At 37.3% G+C, this 20898-nt stretch overlaps 1 protein-coding gene across 1 annotated transcript in view; it reads right to left on the bottom strand.

Moving 5' to 3' along the window:
* TENM2 (teneurin transmembrane protein 2) overlaps window positions 1-20898 on the bottom strand; it is a 1062966-nt gene that overhangs the window by 953626 nt on the left and 88442 nt on the right. The window contains exon 2 of the mRNA XM_052642871.1: window positions 20333-20608. Coding sequence (XP_052498831.1) covers window positions 20333-20608 — 276 coding nt within the window. The remainder of the gene's footprint in view (window positions 1-20332; window positions 20609-20898) is intronic.

The following is a 20898-nucleotide window of genomic DNA, read 5'->3' as shown; positions in this document are numbered from 1 at the left end:
ATGTCCATATTACCCAAAGCAATATGCAAGCTTAATGCAGTCCCACTCAAAAATTCCAATGACATTGTTTTTTTTTTTTTTACAAAATAGAAGAAACAATCCTAAAACTCATATGTAACCACAAAGGACACCAAACCGCCACAGCTATCCTGAGAAAAAGAACAAAGCTGAAGGTATCACATTTCCAGATTTCAAAATATATTATAAAGCTACAGCAATTAAAACAGCACGATACTTGTATAAAGACAGCCATATAGACAAATGGGCCAGAACAGAGAACCTAGAAATAAACTTATGCAAATACCATCAACTGATCTTTGACAACAGTGCCAAAAATACACAATGGGGGAAGTATAGTCTCTTCAACAAATAATGTTGGGTAAACTAAATATTCACATGCAAAAGAATGAAACTGAACACTTGTACCATACACAAAATTCAACTCAAAATCTTAAAGATTTAAGGACAAGATCTGAAACTGTAAAATCACTAGAAGAAAACATCACGACATTAGTATCTGCAAACATTTCTTAACTTTGATAAGAAAAGCACAGGCAGCAAAAGCTAAACTAGACAAGTGAGACTATGACAAAGTCTACGAAACTGGACAAAGACCCCGCATTGCAGGCAGACGCTGTACCGTCTGAGCCACCAGGGAAGCCCGAGTGAGACTGTATCAAACTAAAAAACTTCTGCACAGCAAAAGAACTATCAACAGAATTAAAAACAACCTACGGAATGGGAGATAATATTTGCAAATCATATATCTGATAAGGGTTAATGTCTAAAATATACAAAGAACTCCTAGAACTCACTACACCAAAAGCTTGATTAGAAAATAGGCAAGGGACTTGAGAATCATCTGTGACATCTCTTTTTCAAAAACATATTGGTCAATATCCCTAGAAATACTGCTACCTTTACCTTCAAAATATACTGAGAATCAGACTGTTTATCTCCATTGTCACTGATCCTAGACACTATCATCTCTTGTCTGGTTACCGTAATAATCTCCCAACTGATCTCTCTACTCCTGCCTCACTCAGTTTATTTTAAACATAATAGCCAAAGTGATATTTTAAAATTGGAAGTCAGATAATGACATTCCTATGCTCAAGACTCAGCATGGATATGAATTTCCCTCAGAATAAAGACCACAATTTTTAAACTATCTATGATGCCCTGCATTACCTAGCCCCACCTCTCTATCCTTAGGTCCTTTTATTCTTCCCAATTTGCATTCTGCTGCAATCACACTGACTTCCTTGAATACACCAGGAATAATCCTGCATTAAAGTCTTGGCACTCTTTTCCATCTGCCACAGCCCCAGAAATCTGCATAGTCAATTCCATTTCACAGCTAACTTCCTTGTCTCCTTTAAGTTTTATTTGTTTGAATATCAGCTTTTTAATAAAGCCTTTCCAGCACCCCAGACATACAGCCATTTAATACCACAAAACCACAGCACATATAATACTTCCAACTGTCTTTATTCTCCACTTTTCTTTTTTTCTATAGTATTTATCACATTCTAGGATAGTTTTCTTCTTTCCTTCCTTCTTTCCTCTTCTTGTCTGTCTTCCCTCTGTCCGTTTCCCCTACTTGCTTTCCTTCCTTCCTTCTTCTCTCTATTCATTTATTTTAATTATTATCTCTCAAGTAGAATTTGAGTTCCAAGAGAGTAGAAATCTTTTTCTAGCTTGTTCATTGATATGTCCTAAGCATAATACACAATAGGTGGTCAATAAACATTACGAATGAAGTAAAAGTTGATAGTTAAACATTATTGTCACTCATTACTCTACATATTTTGAAATTATCCTGGAGACCAGTTAACCAATCATATGAGAAGTCCATCTCATTGACTTATGTTCCTGGTCTACTCCACTGCCCCTTTTAAAATTAATATATTTTTCTCTTTCTAGGTAATGAGTAACTCATTGAGTTTGTCTCCTCTGATTGAAATAGCAGAGTTATGGAGAGGAAAGAAAATGAGAATTTGGATTGAGAGATTCTGCTGCCATGCTAAACTGGAAGCCTTTTGATTTAATGACAATCAAAGAAGCATGAATGAATACAGAACTACTATCTGTAAGCCAGTATGTTTTCAGTCTCTTTCGAGTGATCCTTCTCCTCTACCCAACATGTGCTATTCAGAGTTTGTTCCTGGCTCTTTCTTCTTCCTTCTCTGCTTTCTCCTTGTGTGAGCTCTTCCATGGATGTAAAGAGATGACTGTCATGCTGTTGAATTTCAAACTGTGGTCTCCAGTTTGGCACTCTAAATTTCATTTTTTAATAATTATGTCACAGTTATCTTTCTATTTGGATGTCTTATGTTACTTAACAATGTCCAAAATGAAACTGTTTCAGCCCCCCAAATCCCATCCTTTCCAAGTATCCCTCATCTTAGTAATCAGGAATTCCTTCAATCACTAAAGTCAGCAATTCTTGATAGCTCTATTTTCATCAGCACCTACATTCAAATCAGCATCAAGTTCTATATATTCTAGTTCCAAAATGCATCTCAAATCATATACTTCTCTATCTTAATGAGGTCTACACCATTTCCCCTTAGTTCCAAAACAAATGGATAAATAAAATGCTAAAGAATTCAAAGGAGTAGAAATTCATTTGTAGTTAAAGAAACCAAAATAGTTTCACAAAGGACTTGGCATCTTAAATACTTCTTTGATGATGTACAGAAACGTGATAGATGGGCAGGTTTGGAGATAACAATGAGAGCGAAGGGAACAGGACAAACACAGCGCTGGAGGAGACGGTATGCGCTGGAAAAAAGTAAGAGTCCAGTTGGGCTGGAGCTGAAAATACATTTAGAGAAGTGGGAGCAAGGGCCAAAAATGTAAAATTGGACTATGTTGTGGAGGGCCTGAAATACCAGAGAGGGACAGATTAAGTTGATTTGTATACTTCCTGCCTTCCCAATGTGCCTTGTTGTTTGTAGCCATAAATGTGTATCAGCAGAAGTGTATGACAGCCTGTATTCACTTAATTGTTCTGCAGTTCACTGGGGTCTTTTCCATTCTGAATATACTAGGTGATGTCCCAGAACACAGAACTTTTTCTACTCTTTTTTTCCCTACAACATCAATTATTAAGCAACTCTCTATATTAGTAAAGCCATATGCTTATTATAACAGTAATTGCTTCCCCATGATTATTTTCAGAGTATTTCTTTATGTACGGAGATATTTATCTCACGTGCAAAACTACCTATTGTGTAAAAACACCAATAGCTGGAATACCACTGTGTTTATGATTACTATCCTCATTGAATCAAAAGCACCAGAGATGGAGGAAGTTTTAAGAATATTTAATACATCATTTAGTTGATTCTATCTCCTCAAGGTGCCTTGCAGATTGTCTTAGCAGATGTGAATTTCCTTTCATCGTGTGGAATGCAATTCTATCCTTGGTTTGTTATAAATTAACAATCTGAAATAAAAGTCCTGCATTCTGAACAACAGCTGAAATATTCAATTAGAAAAAAATTCCTTAACTTACTCAGAGCTAACTTTTTTCCTTTGGTTAATGAAACTATTTAAAAATGGTTTTCTACCTCTCAAGCCTGATAGATTAAGTGTGTGTGTGGGTAGGTGGGTAGGTGGGTGTTGAGATGGCCAAAAAGATTGTATGGGTTTTTCTGTAACATTTTACAAATAAATTTGACTGAACTTTTGGCCAACCCAATATATATGTATTTCTATTTTATATATTTCTAATGTCTATTCTACAGAAAATAAGTCATATGATTTTGAGAATGTAGCCAAATGATTTTCACACCTGTAAATGAACATTGTAAACCATCTGCAGAAGCAACAAAGCACTACAAGACTTACTCTGGCATCACCATAGGCATTGCCAAAGTTAGTACAAACAGAAAAATGAGAACAATTCTAACATCTTCTCACCTGGAGAGACTATTTAAATCAAGAAATAAGAAATACAAATAGACAATAAACACATGACTAGTTTCGCAGCCTTTGTATTCAAATAAATAAAAACATTTTCATTAATAAATTTTTAAAAATCAAGATAATTTTCAGGACTTCTAAGCACAATGTGTGTGTCAGGTCATTTGAACTGAGTCTTGGTTTGAGGGTAAACATTCCTATAAAGTAATTGGTTGAAAAGGATTACCATTTTACATAACCATGTATGTACTCAATCTTCTAGGAATTTATTCGAGGAAAAAAATTAGTGATATGCACAGGAATTTAGCTTCAAGGATTTTATTCATCATCCTATCCTTTATTGCTTCTAAAATAAGTTAAACACCCACTGAAAGAAAATAGAGGAAATGTCTCCTGTTATAAAAGTTCTATGAAAGCTTTAACTATTGCAGAAAATATTTAATGTCATAGGGAAAGGTTATAACAGATTTACTGGGGAAAAAGAAGCCATGACACCAACTCTGTACAAATATTCACACTGCACACACACATATACACACAGCACACATACTGTAAAAATATGCACGAAAATATAAACCATGGTTATTTCTGGTGTCAAATTACAGGTGACTTTTATTCTTTTTCAAGCTTCTCTATATGTGTGTTTGTGTGTGTGATATATGCACATATGCATATTTTTACATATTTTAGATATACTTTGCATAAGTATGTAGTTTACACATGCGTATATTTATACACATATATACATACCAGGTCAGTAGTTGCTCAATATGCTACTGGAGAGGAGTGGATAAATAACTCCAGAAAGAATGAAGAGATAGAGACAAAACAAAAACAACACCCAGTTGTGGATGTGACTGGTGATGGAAGTAAAGTTCGATGCTGTAAAGAACAATATTGCACAGGAACCTGGAATGTTAGGTCCATGAATCAAGGCAAATTGGAAGTGGTCAAACAGGAGATGGCAAGAGTGAATCTCGACATCTTAGGAATCAGTGAAATAAAATGGACAGGAATGGGTGAATTTAACTCAGATGACCATTAAATTATATCTATTACTGTGGGCAAGAATCCCTCAGAAGAAATGGAGTAGCCATCATGGTCAACAAAAGAGACTGAAATGCAGTACTTGGATGCAATCTCAAAAATGACAGAATGATCTCTGTTCGTCTCCAAGGCAAACTATTCAGTATCACAGTTATCCAAGTCTATGCCCCAACCGGTAACGCTAAAGAAGCTGAAGTTGAATGGTTCTGTGAAGACCTACAAGAACTTTTAGAACTAACACCCCCAAAAGATGTCCTTTTCATTATAGGGGACTGGAATGCACAAGTAGGAAGTCAAGAGATAACCTGGAGTAACAGGCAAATTTGGCCTTGGAGTACAAAACAAAGCAGGTCAAAGGCTAACAGAGTTTTGCCAAGAGAATGCACTGGTCATAGCAAACACCTTCTTCCAACAACACAAGAGAAGACTCTACACGTTGACATCACCATATGGTCAACTGAAATCAGACTGATTATATTCTTTGCAGCCAAAGATGGAGAAGCTCTATACAGTCAGCAAAAACAATACCAGTAGCTGACTGTGGCTCAGATCATGAACTCTGTATTGCCAAATTCAGACTTAAACTGAAGACAGGGAAAACCATTAGACCATTCAGGTATGACCTAAATCAAATCCCTTATGATTATACAGTGGAAGTGACAAATAGATTAAAGGGATTAGATCTCATAGACAGAGTGCCTGAAGAACTATGACACAGGTTTGTCACATTGTGCAGGAGACAGGGATCAAGATCATCCCTAAGAAAAAGAAATGCAAAAAGGCAAAATGGTTGTCTGAGGAGGCCTTACATATAGCTGAGAAAAAAAGAGAAGCTAAGGGCAAAGGAAGGTGAAGGAAGGTGAAGTCACTCAGTCGTGTCCAACTCTTTGCGACCCCGTGGACTGTAACCTACTAGGCTTCTCCTAGGCTTCTCCGTCCATGGGATTCTCCAGGCAAGAATACTGGAGTGGATTGCCATCTCAAGGAAAAATATTCCCATTTGAATGCAGAGTTCCAAAGAATAGCCAGGAGAGATAAGAAAGCTTTCCTCAGTGATCAATGCAAAGAGATAGAGGAAACAATAGAATGGGAAAGACTAGAGATCTCTTCAAGAAAATTAGAGATAGCAAGGGAATACTTCATGCAAAGATGGGCTCAATAAAGGACAGAAATGGCATGGACTTGACAGAAGTAGAAGATATTAAAAAGAGGTGGCAAAAACACACATAAGGACTATACAGAAAAGATCTTAATGAGCCAGATAACCATGATAGTGTGATCACTATCTAGAGCAAGACATCCTGGAATTCGAAGTCAAGTGGGCCTTAGGAAGCATCACTACGAATAAAGCTAATGGAAGTGATGGAATTCCAGGTGAGCTATTTCAAATCTTAAGAAATGATGCTGTGAAAGTGCTGCACTCAATATGCCAGCAAAATTGAAGAACTCAGCAGCAGCAACAGGACTGGAAAAGATCAGTTTCCATTCCAATCCCAAAGAAAGGCAATGCCAAAGAATGTCCAAGCTACCACACAATTGCACTCATCTCACATGCTAGCAAAGTAATGCTAAAACTCTCCAAGACAGACATGAACAGTATGAACTTCCAGATGTTCAAGCTGGATTTAGAAAAGGCAGCAGAACCAGAGATTCAACTGCCAACATCCATGGGATTATTGAAAAAGCAAGAGTTCCAGAAAAACATCTACTTCTCCCTTATTGACTATGCCAAAGCCTTTGACTGTGTGGATCACAAAAAACTGTAGAAAATTCTTCAGGAGATGAGAATACCAGACCACTTGACCTGCCTCCAGAGAAATCTGTGTACAGGTCAAGAAGCAACAGCTATAGCTGTACATGGAATAACAGACTGGTTCCAAATTGGGAAAGCAGTATGCAAAGGCTGTATACTGTCACCTTGTTTATTTAACTTATATGCAGAGTACAGTGTGTGAATGCTGGACTGGATGAAGTACAAGCTGGGATCAAGATGTCCAGGAGAAATATCAATACCTCAGGTATGCAGAGACATCACTCTTATGGTAGAAAGCGAAGAAAATCTAAAGAGCCTCTTGATGAAAGTGAAAAAGGAGAGTAAAAAAGTTGGCTTAAAGCTCAACATTCAGAAAACTAAGATCATGGCATCTGGTCCCATCACTTCATGGCAGATAAATGGGGATATAATTCAAACAGTGACAGATTTTATTTTCTAGGGCTCCAAAATCACTGCAGCCATGAAATTAGAGGACGCTTGCTCCTTGGAAGAAAAGCTATGACCAACCTAGACAGCATATTAAAAAGCAGAGACATTACTTTGCTAACAAAGGTTCATCTAGTCAAAGCTGTTTTTTCTTTTTCCCAGTAGTCATGTGTGGATGTGAGAGTTGGAGTATAAAGACAGATGAGTGCCGAAGAATTGATGCTTCTGAATTGTATTGTTAGAAAAGACTCTTGAGAGTCCCTTGGACTGTAAGGAGATCCAACCAGTCAATCCTAAAGGAAATCAATGCTGAATATGCATTGGAAGGACTGATGCTGAAGCTGAAACTCCAATACTTTGGCCACCTGATGTGAAGAACTGACTCAGTGGAAAAGACTCTGATGCTGGGAAAAACTGAAGGCAGGAGAAGGGGATGACAGAGGATGAGATGGTTGGATGGCATCACCGACTTGATGGACATGAGTCTGAGTAAGCTCCGGGAGTTGGTGATGGATGGAAAAGCCTGCTGTGCTGCAGTCCATGGGGCCGCAAAGAGTTGGAGACAACCGAGTGACTGAACTGAACTGATATTTATATACGTATATTATGAGTGAATATATGTTAATACTATATATATATATTTCACCTTGGACACTATAAAGAATTAACCAAAAATTGGCATTTTTGTTTGTTTTTTGTTTTTTAAAGCCTTTACTAGTACTAAAGAAAAAATGGTAGCATTAGGAGTCCCTTTTGAGAGTCCAGGTAGCTGAGACTCTTTAGAAAGCAATGAAGAGGACAACACTGTGTATCAAATCCTCTGGCACCTGGTAAATTTATTTACTGTTACTAAAACAATGTTCTTTCTAAATACAATACCCACCTTAAAATGCTAGCAGAAGAACAAAATAAATTCCAAATATTAAGATGAGAGAATTATGAAATTAACTTTATGAAAAAGAAATAATTTAGAGAAAATTATAAGGACAAATAGAAAGCTTGAAAGAAAAAAATAAACGTATCTCTTTATAGCCTGATTTTTTAAAAAAATGAAGATAAAAATATAAAAGATTAGGGATGAAAAGCGAAACAACACTTACAGAAGTTTAACAAATTACATGAAAATATGACTTCAGAAGAGCAACAAGAAATATAAAATATATTCAATACAGAAGCAGAGATAATCTTCAAGAAACTAATAGTCAACGAGGAACAGTCCTAGCTAATGTTCACCTACAACACACTAACTGTTCCTATAAAAATAATATCATGACTTATACATAGCTATATTTGATGCTATTTTATTATTTAATCATGTGATTAAAAAATAATAAACACTGGATCTGGCTGATGTAATACTGTACTATATGTGTAAGCATAATAGATTGCTCTGTAGGGAACATCCAGTGTTCTCTTTGAGATTCAAATTAGATGCTCTCAAATTTTAATATTTTAACTATAAATATTCAGTGTTCATATGCTAATGACAGCTTAATTCTTCCTGTTGAAACATCAAGAAGCAGGATTCTCTGTGGTCTAGAGATTTCTTGGGTCCTCCTATCTAAATTACAGCTCCTCTCTCTAATATTACTACTTCTAATTTTATTACCTTCCTGTCCAAACACTGGTTGTGTGCATACGTATGTGTGTGCTTTAATCAGATGTTTCCTAAAACATTACATTTCCTACTCAAATAAACTTTTAATTATTCTCTAATTCTTCCTAGTCAGAACACAACTCAAAGCTCTTGGTCATTCGGTTCCTACACTTCTACTATTAGGTATCTACTGCTGTCCAGTGACATCACTATGTTCCCATTCGTCTGGCTTTAGTTGGCATTTAGAGGAAGATAACATTCCTGAAAAATCACCATCATCCTTGCACCATTTCCTGTCCCCAACCACGACACACACTGCTTTTCATTCATTTGGAATATCCGTCATCTTATTCCCACTTATGTAAGCTCTAATCCTCATTTACTACCTAATTATTAATGAAACAATCTCCTTGAAGCTGCGCCTACTATACCTGACCATCAGCACACCATCAGCTGATGCATACGATGTTTACATTCTCATTTCTCTATAAATGTACAGTGATGCTTGCTTTCTTCAATGAACAGTGAAGTAAATATTGTTATCTATCCATAAAAGAACCGAAAGTTGACACAAGCACTGAGAGAAGAAAATAGGAATCGTATTAAAAAAGAGTAAAGTATGATTGGTACAGAAGTTCTTAATGACAAGAAAGACAATCTATTAGGCTGCCACAAGATAACCGGTTATCCAAGTATTCCCAGGCGAGACTGTTGCTTAGACTTCATCTCCTGGGAAACAGAACACCTAAAACAACAGTGATTTAACATACTGTTGTATACATGTATCAACATAAAAATTCTGGATACACTTCTAATATATACATTTCTGCATTTATGTAATGTATCATATATGTGTGTTCAGTTCAGTTCAGTCGCTCAGTCACGTCCGACTCTTTGAGACCCCATGAATCGCAGCACGCCAGGCCTCCCTGTCCATCACCATCTCCCGGAGTTCACTCAAACTCACGTCCATTGAGTCGGTGATGCCATCCAGCCATCTCATCCTCTGTCGTCCCCCTCTCCTCCTGCCCCCAATCCCTCCCAGCATCAGTCTTTCCCAGTGAGTCAACTCTTCACATGAGGTGGCCAAAGTACTGGAGTTTCAGCTTTAGCATCATTCCTTCCAAAGAAATCCCAGGGCTGATCTCCTTCAGAACGGACTGGTTGGATCCCCTTGCAGTCCAAGGGACTCTCAAGACTCTTCTCCAACACCACAGTTCAAAAGCATCATTTCTTCGGCGCTCAGCCTTCTTCACAGTCCATCTCTCACATCCATACATGACCACAGGAAAAACCATAACCTTGACTAGACAGACCTTAGTCAGCAAAGTAATGTCTCTGCTTTTCAATATGCTATCTAGGTTGGTCATAACTTTTCTTCCAAGAGTAAGCATCTTTTAATTTCATGGCTGCAATCATCATCTGCAGTGATTTTGGAGCCCCCAAAATATAAAGTCTGACACTGTTTCCACTGTTTCCCCATCTATTTCCCATGAAGTGATGGGACCAGATGCCATGATCTTTGTTTTCTGAATGTTGAGCTTTAAGCCAACTATTTCACTCTCCACTTTTACTTTCATCAGCGGGCTTTTTAGTTCCTCTTCACTTTCTGCCATAATGGTGGTGTCATCTGCATATCTGAGGTTATTGATCTTTCTCCTGGCAATCTTGATTCCAGCTTGTGCTTCTCTTCCAGCCCAGTGTTTCTCATGATGTACTCTGCATATAAGTTAAATAAGCAGAGTGACAATATACAGCCTTGACGTACTCCTTTTCCTATTTGGAACCAGTCTGTTGTTCCATGTCCAGTTCTAACTGTTGCTGGATGTGTCTAAATACACTAATATTTCACATGCACTACAAAATATACTCAAAAATACAAGTTTTAAATGATAAAAAGTACATTTAAATTAAACCTTCCATTTTTTTAAAAATTTATTTATATATATATTTTTAATTTTAAAATCTTTAATTCTTACATGTGTTCCCAAACATGAACCCGCCTCCCACCTCCCTCCCCATAACATCTCTCTGGGTCAGCAACCCAGTGAATCATGATGTTCAAATCACATTTTAGAAATGTGATTCTACTAATTTTAACAAGAAGGTTTTGTCAAAGAATCGAGAAATTAGTTCATTGATGTAGTAATCATTTCTAGATGCAGGGTTGGGTGGGAGGCTGAAGTCTGGGGAAAGAGATCAGTTGTGGGAAGGGAGGAGAAACAGAGAAGAATATATCTTATGCTGCAATAAATCAAGCTCCCCACCAAATCACATATTATTTCTCTGACAACTCAAACTGGTTCAGTGCCACCAAGAAGCAAGAGTTCTTTTGTGGGAACTGAGTGAATGTGGACCCAGTAACATGCATTCCGATTTACACAGAAAAAACAGTACTCTTGGAACAGTGGCTTGAGGCCTTAAAGATGACCAACAGAGTTCAAATAAAAAAGATCAGTCCATGCCTCTCTCTCTCTTCTCTTTCTCCTAAAACTATATATTAGAAAATATCTACAGGACTCATTCTGGCATTTTCATAAATGATCTTATGATACCAACTCCCTGGAATTTGATCAACTTCTGTTCCTTATGTTTCCATCCTATTTCTCTCAATAACATCCCTCTTCCCAACCTAACTCCCCTCCATGTACACACAACACAGACGCATAAAGAGGAATGCATAGTTTTGTATAATGCTGAGCATCCATCAGAGATTCCTTAATTTTTTTCAGAAATAAAATAAGGACTCCTCTCCCCCAACACCTGTTGAACCATCAAAAAACCAAGAGAGTTCTAGAAAAACATCTACTTCTGCTATATTGACTACGCCAAAGCCTTTGACTGTGTGGACCACAACAAACCATGGAAAATTCTGAAAGAGATGGGAATACCAGACCACCTGACCTGCCTCTTGAGAAATCTGTATGCAGGTCAAGAAGCAACAGCTAGAACCAGTCATGGAACAACAGACTGGTTCCAAATTAGGAAAGGAGTATGTCAAGGCTGTATACTGTCACCTTTCTATTTAATTTCTATGCAGAGTATATCATGCGAAATGCCGGGCTGGATGGAGCACAAGTTGGAATCAAGATTGCCGGGAGAAATATCAATAACCTCAGATATGCGGATGACACTGCCCTTATAGCAGAAAACAAAGAAAATCTAAAGAGACTCTTGATGAGAGTGAAAGAGGAGGGTGAAAAAGTTGGCTTAAAACACAATATTCAAAAAACTAAGATCATGGCATCTGGTCCCATCACTTCATGGCAAATGGATGGGGAAACAAAAGAAACAGTGACAGACTTTTTTTTTCCTTGGGCCCCAAATTCACTGTCACTGCAGCCCTGAAATTAACAGACATTTGCTCCTTGGAAGAAAAGCTATGACCAACCTAGATAGCGTATGAAAAAGCAGAGACATTATTTTGCAAACAAAGGTCCGCCTAGTCAGAGCTATGGTTTTTCCAGTAGTCATGTGTGGATGTGAGAGTTGGACCCTAAAGAAAGCTGAGCACCGAAGATTTGATGCTTTTGAACTGTGGTATTGAAAAAGACTCTTGAGAGTCCCTTGGACTGCAAGGAGATCCAACCAGTCTACCCTAAAGGAAATGAATCCTGAATATTCATTGGAAGGACTGATGCTGAAGCTGAAACTCCAATACTTTGGCCACCTCACGCGAAGAGTTGACACATTGGAAAAAACCCTGATGCTTGGAAAGACTGGGGGCAGGAGGAGAAGGGGACGACAGAGGATGAGATGGTTGAATGGCATCAGTGACTCGAAGGATGTGAATTTGAGTATGCTCCTGAGTTAGTGATGGACAGGGAAACCTGGTGTGCTGCAGTCCATGGGGTCACAAAGGGTTGGACATGACTGAGTGGTTGAACTGAATCCCTCCCCCACAAATTGATGTGTCTCCTTATCTGGGATTACTTAGCTTACTTTTCATTGATGCTGAATTAAACAGAACATAGTTTTACCAGCATCATATACTTCATGTGTACAAAAATATGCATTAAGTAACGTGCACTACCTTCCAATTTTTATAAAAAAAATATATTTCAAGGATCCTATTGGATCAGTGAATGTATGACAGTGTATTTCCTGCATAAACTACACTATAAATAAATACTTTCTGAATCTTCTCTTGTTTATTGGAAACTTGTAAACTATTTCTTCTTGTGTTCCACTCTCTCCATGTACATCCATGCCCCGCTTTCTTATGTTTAACACAAGCAGAAATGGTATTACTTTAGTATTGATCTCTTCTACCCTCCTAATGCCAATATAAACCTCCAGGAATGGAGACTCCAGTCAACTCAAATATTTCAGTCCATTCCATTTGTAAACATGCTTGTATTTCAATCACTCTTTCTCTTTCACAAAGAGTCGGACACGACTGAGTGACTGAACTGAACTGAACTTTGTCTTTCACAAATATCCTCAGGATACAAAGAGAACTGGGAGTATATTGTGCTGTGACTAAGTTGTCCCTGAGTAATACTTGGGTGTCCTGCTTATCCACTTGTAGACAATCGTGTCTAAGTTTATGGAGCATCATTTATGAATCACTTTTTCCCAACTCAGCATCACCCAATATTGCTCCCAGTCTTTCTCTCTTGGGGAGCTGGAGGTCCTCACATACCTCTGTACTTTCCTTTTCTAGCCTTTATTATTTTTCACTTGATTGTAACAGACTCTATGAACTACTTGCTTGATCAAAACTGAACATACCACAAAGTCATTTTCTTCCTCTTTGAATGAATGGCTTCTGCCTGAAAAGCCTGAGTTTTCCTTAATCAGCTGAAGTAGCTAAAGTTTTTAAAATAGATTCTCCCTTCATTTATTTCCTGAAAGTCCATCTAGACACTTCTATATTAAAATAACTTAAATATATGCATTAAAATGAAAGATTCTGACTTTAATTTTTCAGTACTTCAGGGCATTTACTTCAGAAGAAACAAATTGTATATTACTCACGTTATCATCCCCCAGTCCACACAGTTACTTTATTAATTTCCAAACTAAACTGATTTTCACTTGATTTCGTTTTATTGGAACCCCTGTAAACTGTTTTAGAAATTTGATAAAGCAAAATGAAACATCCTACAGATGAGCCAAACTTACAAAAAGCAGTTGATATTACTATGCTAAACACATTAACTTAAGCTACAATGGCCGGTTTCTAGCTTTCATTCTACACTTTTATGAACTCTGATCGCCCTACAGTTTGTAACACAAGGTCAAGGTTGGTCATTCGAGCGCTTACAAAGGCTAAATCAGACCTTAACTGAGAGGAGTTGCCTGGAGGGAGCCCAGGTGAGTTAGAAGACATCGGTTTAACAAGAATGGCTTTGGTTACTGCTTCTACGCCTGTTTGTCCAGAGGGAGACCTGGACAAATGCTATTGGGTCTTATACATTGAAGAGAAGCCCAAAATAAAAATTTCTAATATGAAATCTCCCTTTCTTAAAGTGTGGATTAGTAACATACAGTGTTTAAACACTGCACTGACCGAATGAAATAACTAACCAGCAGGATCTGGCTCATAGACTATATGGTCATCCCCTCTGCTATTGATGACTATTCTATGACTCACTCACTCTATTCCTTTACAATTCCTGAAGCTGAGTTTAGGGAAACCCTGAAACGACAATCTTCTAGGCAGTTCCTTCAGCTAGTAACCAAAATGTTTGTGTATAATCATATAGACGTAAGTACGTATCTGCACTTCGTTTCATTTATTAATCCAAGTCTATCACTTGAAAATTCCCCCTTCCACTCACAAGCCCTGGTTTTTAGAATGGGTAACTCTAATCTCTCATTACCTTTCATATGCACTTCTCAAATACTTTTTGGTGTGATTTTAGGGTCGGAGCAATTCATCCTGATTCAGTTGTGTGTAGAAAATACATGCTATCAACTTCCTTCAGTCAGTTCAGTTCAGTTCAGTCGCTCAGCCGTGTCCGACTCTTTGCCACCCCATGAATCGCAGCACGCCAGGCCTCCCTGTCCATCACCATCTCCCGGAGTTCACTTAAACTCAGGTCCATCGAGTTGGTGATGCCATCCAGCCATAGATCAACTTCCTTAGTTTTCACTAATTTTATTTATGCCCTTAGTATTTGGTTACATCTCTCCCCCAACTTGTAAAGTTAACTTGATTCTTGACAAACAACAGCTTAACTGAAAAATGACCAAACAAATGAAAAAGTTAAGAGTTTTCTTCTGAGTTAAGAGGCTTCTAATCGGGAAGGGACAAGAATATGGTGCTGCTCACCGGGTGACTGCCTTTGCTCTTAACTGAAGCAAAACTACAGACATGAGAAACTCAGCAGCTTAAAAGCAAACGATTATCCACCAAGCCCAATGTCTCCCCGAAGGCCTGGAGATTACATGTGTAATAATAAGGCTGCCCTTGCCAAAAGTAAGGCTTAATGCTTCATTTTATTTATTGTATTTATTGAATGGAGCCATTGCTTGATAGCCCCTGGGAGCATTAACAAACATGAAAGAAACCACCAAAGGAAAGAAATATATAAATAAGGAAAACCCATGCCACTAAAGTTTATAATTTGGAACATGCAGTCCTGGGAATCAGGCACATACTGTTATACTTCTTCAAGTACCCTGTAATACGTTAGTTATGCAAGCATTGCTTAATTTGCCAAAAACTTGAATCTCTGAAGTCCCATATAGATATATTTGCAAAAGACTGATCCTTTTGCTTCTTGGTTCTCTATTATGCCATGTGACGATGTGATATTCCTAAATTTTGCCTCTGATTCTGTATTATTATCAGTTGTATTTTAACATTGTGATAATCATTTATTTTGGACTCCCCTGAATAACTTATTGTAAGATAAGGTGCCCCTATGACCTCTAGTATGTGGACTTGCAGGGAATTGGGCCAGGGTTATTACAATCAAATCATCCTTGCATTTAGGAAGAGAAACGACTAAGAAACTGTGACATTTGGTTCTCAAGTCCTTCACTTTTTTTCTATCCATGATAACTCATTTCACATTCTTCTTTATAAATGTTACTCTTTCACATTTGCAAGGATAAAAATAGATAAAGCTTAGAAACACAATTTGAAATAATGGTCATCCAAAAGGGATTAAAGTGTGGTTTTTGTTTTGTTTTTGAAGGATTGAGGCAATATTTTCTTTAGCTACTGTGGAAGTTAAATAACCTACATATCAGCCTCAAAAGTACAAATTATTCCCCTATGATTTTTATAGTTACTTCATTAACTATTCTAACTCAAAACATTTTTGCTTTCATGAAGAGCAAAATTATGAGCTCTTGGCTATTGTTGTCTGGCACTTATAGTAAAACTTTATATATGTTCCAGGCATTCTCTGTAATTTTTACATGTGGGCTGGTGGTGAAGAGAGGAGTAGAGTGGATCATAAAACACAAAATAAATTTAAGAATATGTGAGAGGAATAGAGTGGGGCAGAAACCTACTGGCAGGTCTTAGGTGTGTTTAATTACAGGGCACTCTATTGTAAAATTTACTGAGGAGCTGGTTTTTGAAGGGAAAGAAGGACAGCTTAAGAAGCCCACCTCCTATGACAAGTGAATGCAGTGCATTAGTTTGAGGTACCAATTTATAGACACTGTTGCTGGGACTAGGGAACTCCTTCATCCCATCCAAGTTCACACCTCAAGGCTCTATTAACCTGCAGCAAATACCGGGGTGTGCTCAAGTTCTCCAGCAGAGAGAGAAACACTAGAGACCTCGTCCAAGAGGACTCGCAATCTAATAGCATCTGGATTTCACAAACACACTTTACACAAATCCATTATGTGCCAAGAGCCAGCTTACTTTGTAAATGCATTTGGTGAAATGTAATGGAATTAACCCAACATTTATATTTTCAACCTCAAAGTATATTAGGAGAATTATAAATTTCCCAATTGACAACAGATGTAAATGAACATTGTCCTTATTTACTTTGGGTGGAAACAAACAGGGCAAAGGAAGGATATTTTTGCTAAAGCTTCATCCAAGGTCAGATTTGTTTTTATAATATCTGGCTTCCTATCCCAGAGCCAAGCTTATTTTCTTTGTTTTCTCCTGCCCCCCCCCCCCCCACCCCTACCCCACCCCTCCATTTCTAGATTTCCAATAAAATAACTGAAACTAGAATTATGCTTAAAAAAAGAAAAAAAAGCTCAAGGATATTTTTAAGTCCCCAAGGTGAAGAAACTGCCTAAGGGAGTCAAGGGTACGTAGACCAGGTTTTTTACAGTGTGTGCTATTTCGCATTTTTAAGAAGGCAATTAGTTATTCTTGTGTATTAGTGACTGCCCCATTTTCTCCATAACTCAGGTGATAAAAAGGGCCTTGGAGAGGACATATTTTAAGTGGGACATTTATTACCCCCAAAAAGGAATGATTCTAATTTAGAGTTACTGGGAAAGCCCTTTCTATAGATGCAGTCAAATTTCACAGCTGCAAAAATTTGGCCTTGCTATTTGCAAGTCACCCTGCCGTTTCTAGCTAAGCCCTTGTTAGCTTAAAGATAGAGTTAAAGAATCTGATAAAATAACCTGAACATTAGCGTTTTATCTATTTCAAGCGATCCAACAGTGCAATATTAATTTGGTGGCCATGGAGTATGTAAGATGCAGAGCTGTGAGTGGTGATAACCTTGAAGAATCTACACTGGGAAAAAGAAAAAAAAAGGACATTCGTCTGTGTGTTCAGTGTGATGGGACTTCCAAGTTACTAGTTCCTAGTAGGTCATTTTTGCCACAGCAGCAGGTACAAAGGACTGTTAGTAGTCAGCGATTTTTATTACATGAGTTTGAAGGTAGGATCCATGTTTTATGTTATAGAAAGTCAAGTTGATTTTTGAGACCTGTCTTGATTTGCTACCTACGCATAGCAAAAACCACAAGTGGAGTTTTTTTTTTAAGGGAGATTTTAAATAAGAACTGTGAATATCTCTGTACCCCAAGATAGCACCATAAAAATGAAATAAAAATATATGGGGTCCAAAGAAGAGATTCATTCTGTGTCCACATACCCTTAAATATAAAATGAGATTGGAGACCTTCTTTCTCAAAGTGTAGATTCCCATTACTTCCTCTTCAAGAGAGACATACCTAAAAGGTTATTGATTTGGTTCTGAAGGACAGAGTGTTTATTATGGAGGAAGTCATGGCGGGGCACAAGTGTGAGAAATTAATGATGGCTTTGTACGTGTCCATGCTGTGGCACGGAACCAGTGGGCCAACTGTCAATCTATATGATAATACATTCCCAAACTTCAAAAAATCAGTCAGGTGAAAACGCATTGATTTTTGTGTGTGTGAGCTAAAAATAATTTGTCAAAAAGAAAGAGCAAGAGTTGACTGAAGTAACACCTCAGTCTGCAGAGTAGCTCACACCTCACTTTTTATTTGGTTAAGGAATTTCTGAGGTAATGTGGACAATTTCTTATTTTTATTTCTAGTGCCCAAGAGGAACAGAGCCTGAATTATCTATATCATTGGAATATGTAAAATACTGTAAAAATTAAAGTAGTGAAAAAGAACACATTCTATCTGTACGTTTTGAAATAACCATCTATTACCTTAACTTGAACTCTGACTTCAGAACCACTTTCATGCTCTGCCAAGTGCAGGAACAAAAGAATCGCTTCCTGGTTCTAAGTGCATATCTACGTTCATGAAATTCTGACTATATTAGAACTAGCATTACTGTGAAAAATTATCACACTATATTTAAGGGATATTTCCTATCAGGACTCAGATTTATACAGAGTTGCCCCAGGTGAAAACTGTTTGAATACAGTGTTTCAAATTATATTGGAAAAAAGTGACTGCTATTGGTCTACCAAATACATCTTGACTTGTAAAATTCACTCCTCCCTAACGTTTGTAGGTAAATTCAAGGCAAGTATTTTTGCTCCCTTTGCTTCACTAGAAACCTCCCCTCGTTATCTGAGTTTTTAAGAGGTATATACATACCTTAAAGAGTGTAAATTCTAGAAATATGTATAGGTGATTCTTTATAGATCCTGCGAGGCCAGCGAGAATTCCAACCAGAATATTTTCTAAAATACATTGTTTAAGATGTGCTGTAAGTTCTTGGATTACAAGTGATTTTATTTATTAGGCAATCAAACTGCCTGTGTTTAAATAATGTCTGACACACACCAAAGTTGAAATAGTACATCAGTAAATGGATTCAATGTATGCCTTTATGAAAACTTCTAAAAGTAATTTCCTATCAAATAAGCACCTTTAGAGTGTTGAATGTGCCAAGTGTCAGAATTTTGTTAAAATTCAAAAGGAGTCAAGTGCAGATTTTTCCTTAAGAGTACACCTTGATTAGCTACATGAACTGAGGCATAATAAGACACATTCCCTTGTCTCCACTAGAGAATAAACTATTTCAGAATTAAACATAAATTTAAATGCAATATGGTGACATCTTTTTGAATATACGCGACTTACCCAGGATATGATGTATTAATATTTTCAACATGGTTTGGGGATTAAATGATATTTAGCTATGCTTTTGCATTTACAACAAGCTGTCTGCCTGCAAATTTCTTTTTTTTTAAATGCAAGAAAATACTTAGAGCTGCTTTAGTAGATGTTTACAATGTTTTATAGAAAACTTAACTGATCTATTTGTAAATATTTTAATGGTAATTCTTTTAGCAAACACAAAATCTATTCATAACAAACCACATAGCATTTGATGTTTTCTCCATAAATCCACTGTACCTAATGCAATTTATCTTTTAAAAAATGTTTTGGGCTCAACATGGTTCTGAGTTGCTAAGAAAGCCACAAATAAGCACCTTATCTCTTTAATGACTTGCTTGGGCTTTCCTATATTTACTGCTTAATGATCGGAAGCATTTAATTTTCAAAGTTTCATTAAAACCCATCTACAAGGCTGGAGGGATAAGCAATAGTGATTTGTGATAGAAGGTGTGGGACGCCATTAACCTACATAGGTACCAAGGAGAAAAGTAAACATAGAAAGAATACTTTTCTGAAGACAAGTCTCTTCCTATTTGTCATTATTAAACTCCAGAGCATCTGTTCCAAGTTTGATCTTCAATACGGATATGAGGCATTGCTGCCTGGAAATGAAAGTCTAAGATAAGGTAGGATTCTTAAGAGATCTTCACGAAAAAAAATAACCCAGGTTGCCGTTTACTGGGAAGGGGAAATCAATACAAAGACCTAGAAACTTGTGGAGAGAGGACATTTTCTAGGTATAGGTCATAGTTTATCAAGTTGCCTCTTTTGCAATGTAATTTACTTGCTAATAAGACCAACTGATGATGTCTGAATAGTGTGTTATCATCAAAATGAGATTTTAAAATTCTCTCCTCATTTCTTGTGTGTTCAAGGTTTGCTGGTTTATTTTTCCTCAGCTCAGTGTAGGTAGACAAGGTTGATTTAAAAGAAAATGAATGGTTTTATATGCCTCTTTATTAAAAAAAAAATAAAAATCCCAAGCCCCACATGGTACAGTCCCCAAAATATTCAAAAATATATTTAAGAAGCAGGCCTACCGTTCTCATCATCTGACTTATTTTCGTTGTCAGAATCAGTCAAAGTAAGGGCCGAGTTTTCACGACTGGACAGGCCGGAACTGCGCCTGGATTTTATCCCTCTCCCCCACAATCTGATGGCATGTTCTGGAGACATCCCTCCCTCTGTATCGGAGTCGGCGTCAGACCCTGTGCTCAGGGAGTAGCCCTGGTGAAGGATCCCCATGTCGGAACAGTAGCCACTTCGGTGTGGGGAGGGCTCACAGATTCCCAGTTCCGCAAGGGTGAAGTTAGTTCCTAGGGTGACAGCAAACAAAGAGACCGATTAAAATTTGTGAAATGATTTCAGACTTCAAATGAATTCTTACAAAAAGCAGACAGTTTTTCCTATTCAAAAAATATACCAGGTTTGCCATAGTATACAGCTAGGCAAGAGGATTAAGGCTATTAGGGTGTATTTGAGAACTACAACAATGAAAAAATAAACAACTGAGATTAATTTTAATCCTAGGACAGGATGTTCAGATTTTATTTCAAAAATTTCTAATTATTTACTGCTGTCTAGGTAGCACCAGGTAGCTGATAAA

This window comes from Budorcas taxicolor, chromosome 7 (genome assembly GCF_023091745.1).
Source record: "Budorcas taxicolor isolate Tak-1 chromosome 7, Takin1.1, whole genome shotgun sequence".
In the NCBI taxonomy this organism is placed as follows: Eukaryota; Metazoa; Chordata; class Mammalia; order Artiodactyla; family Bovidae; genus Budorcas; species Budorcas taxicolor.
This window is presented reverse-complemented; position numbering and strand designations above follow the sequence as displayed.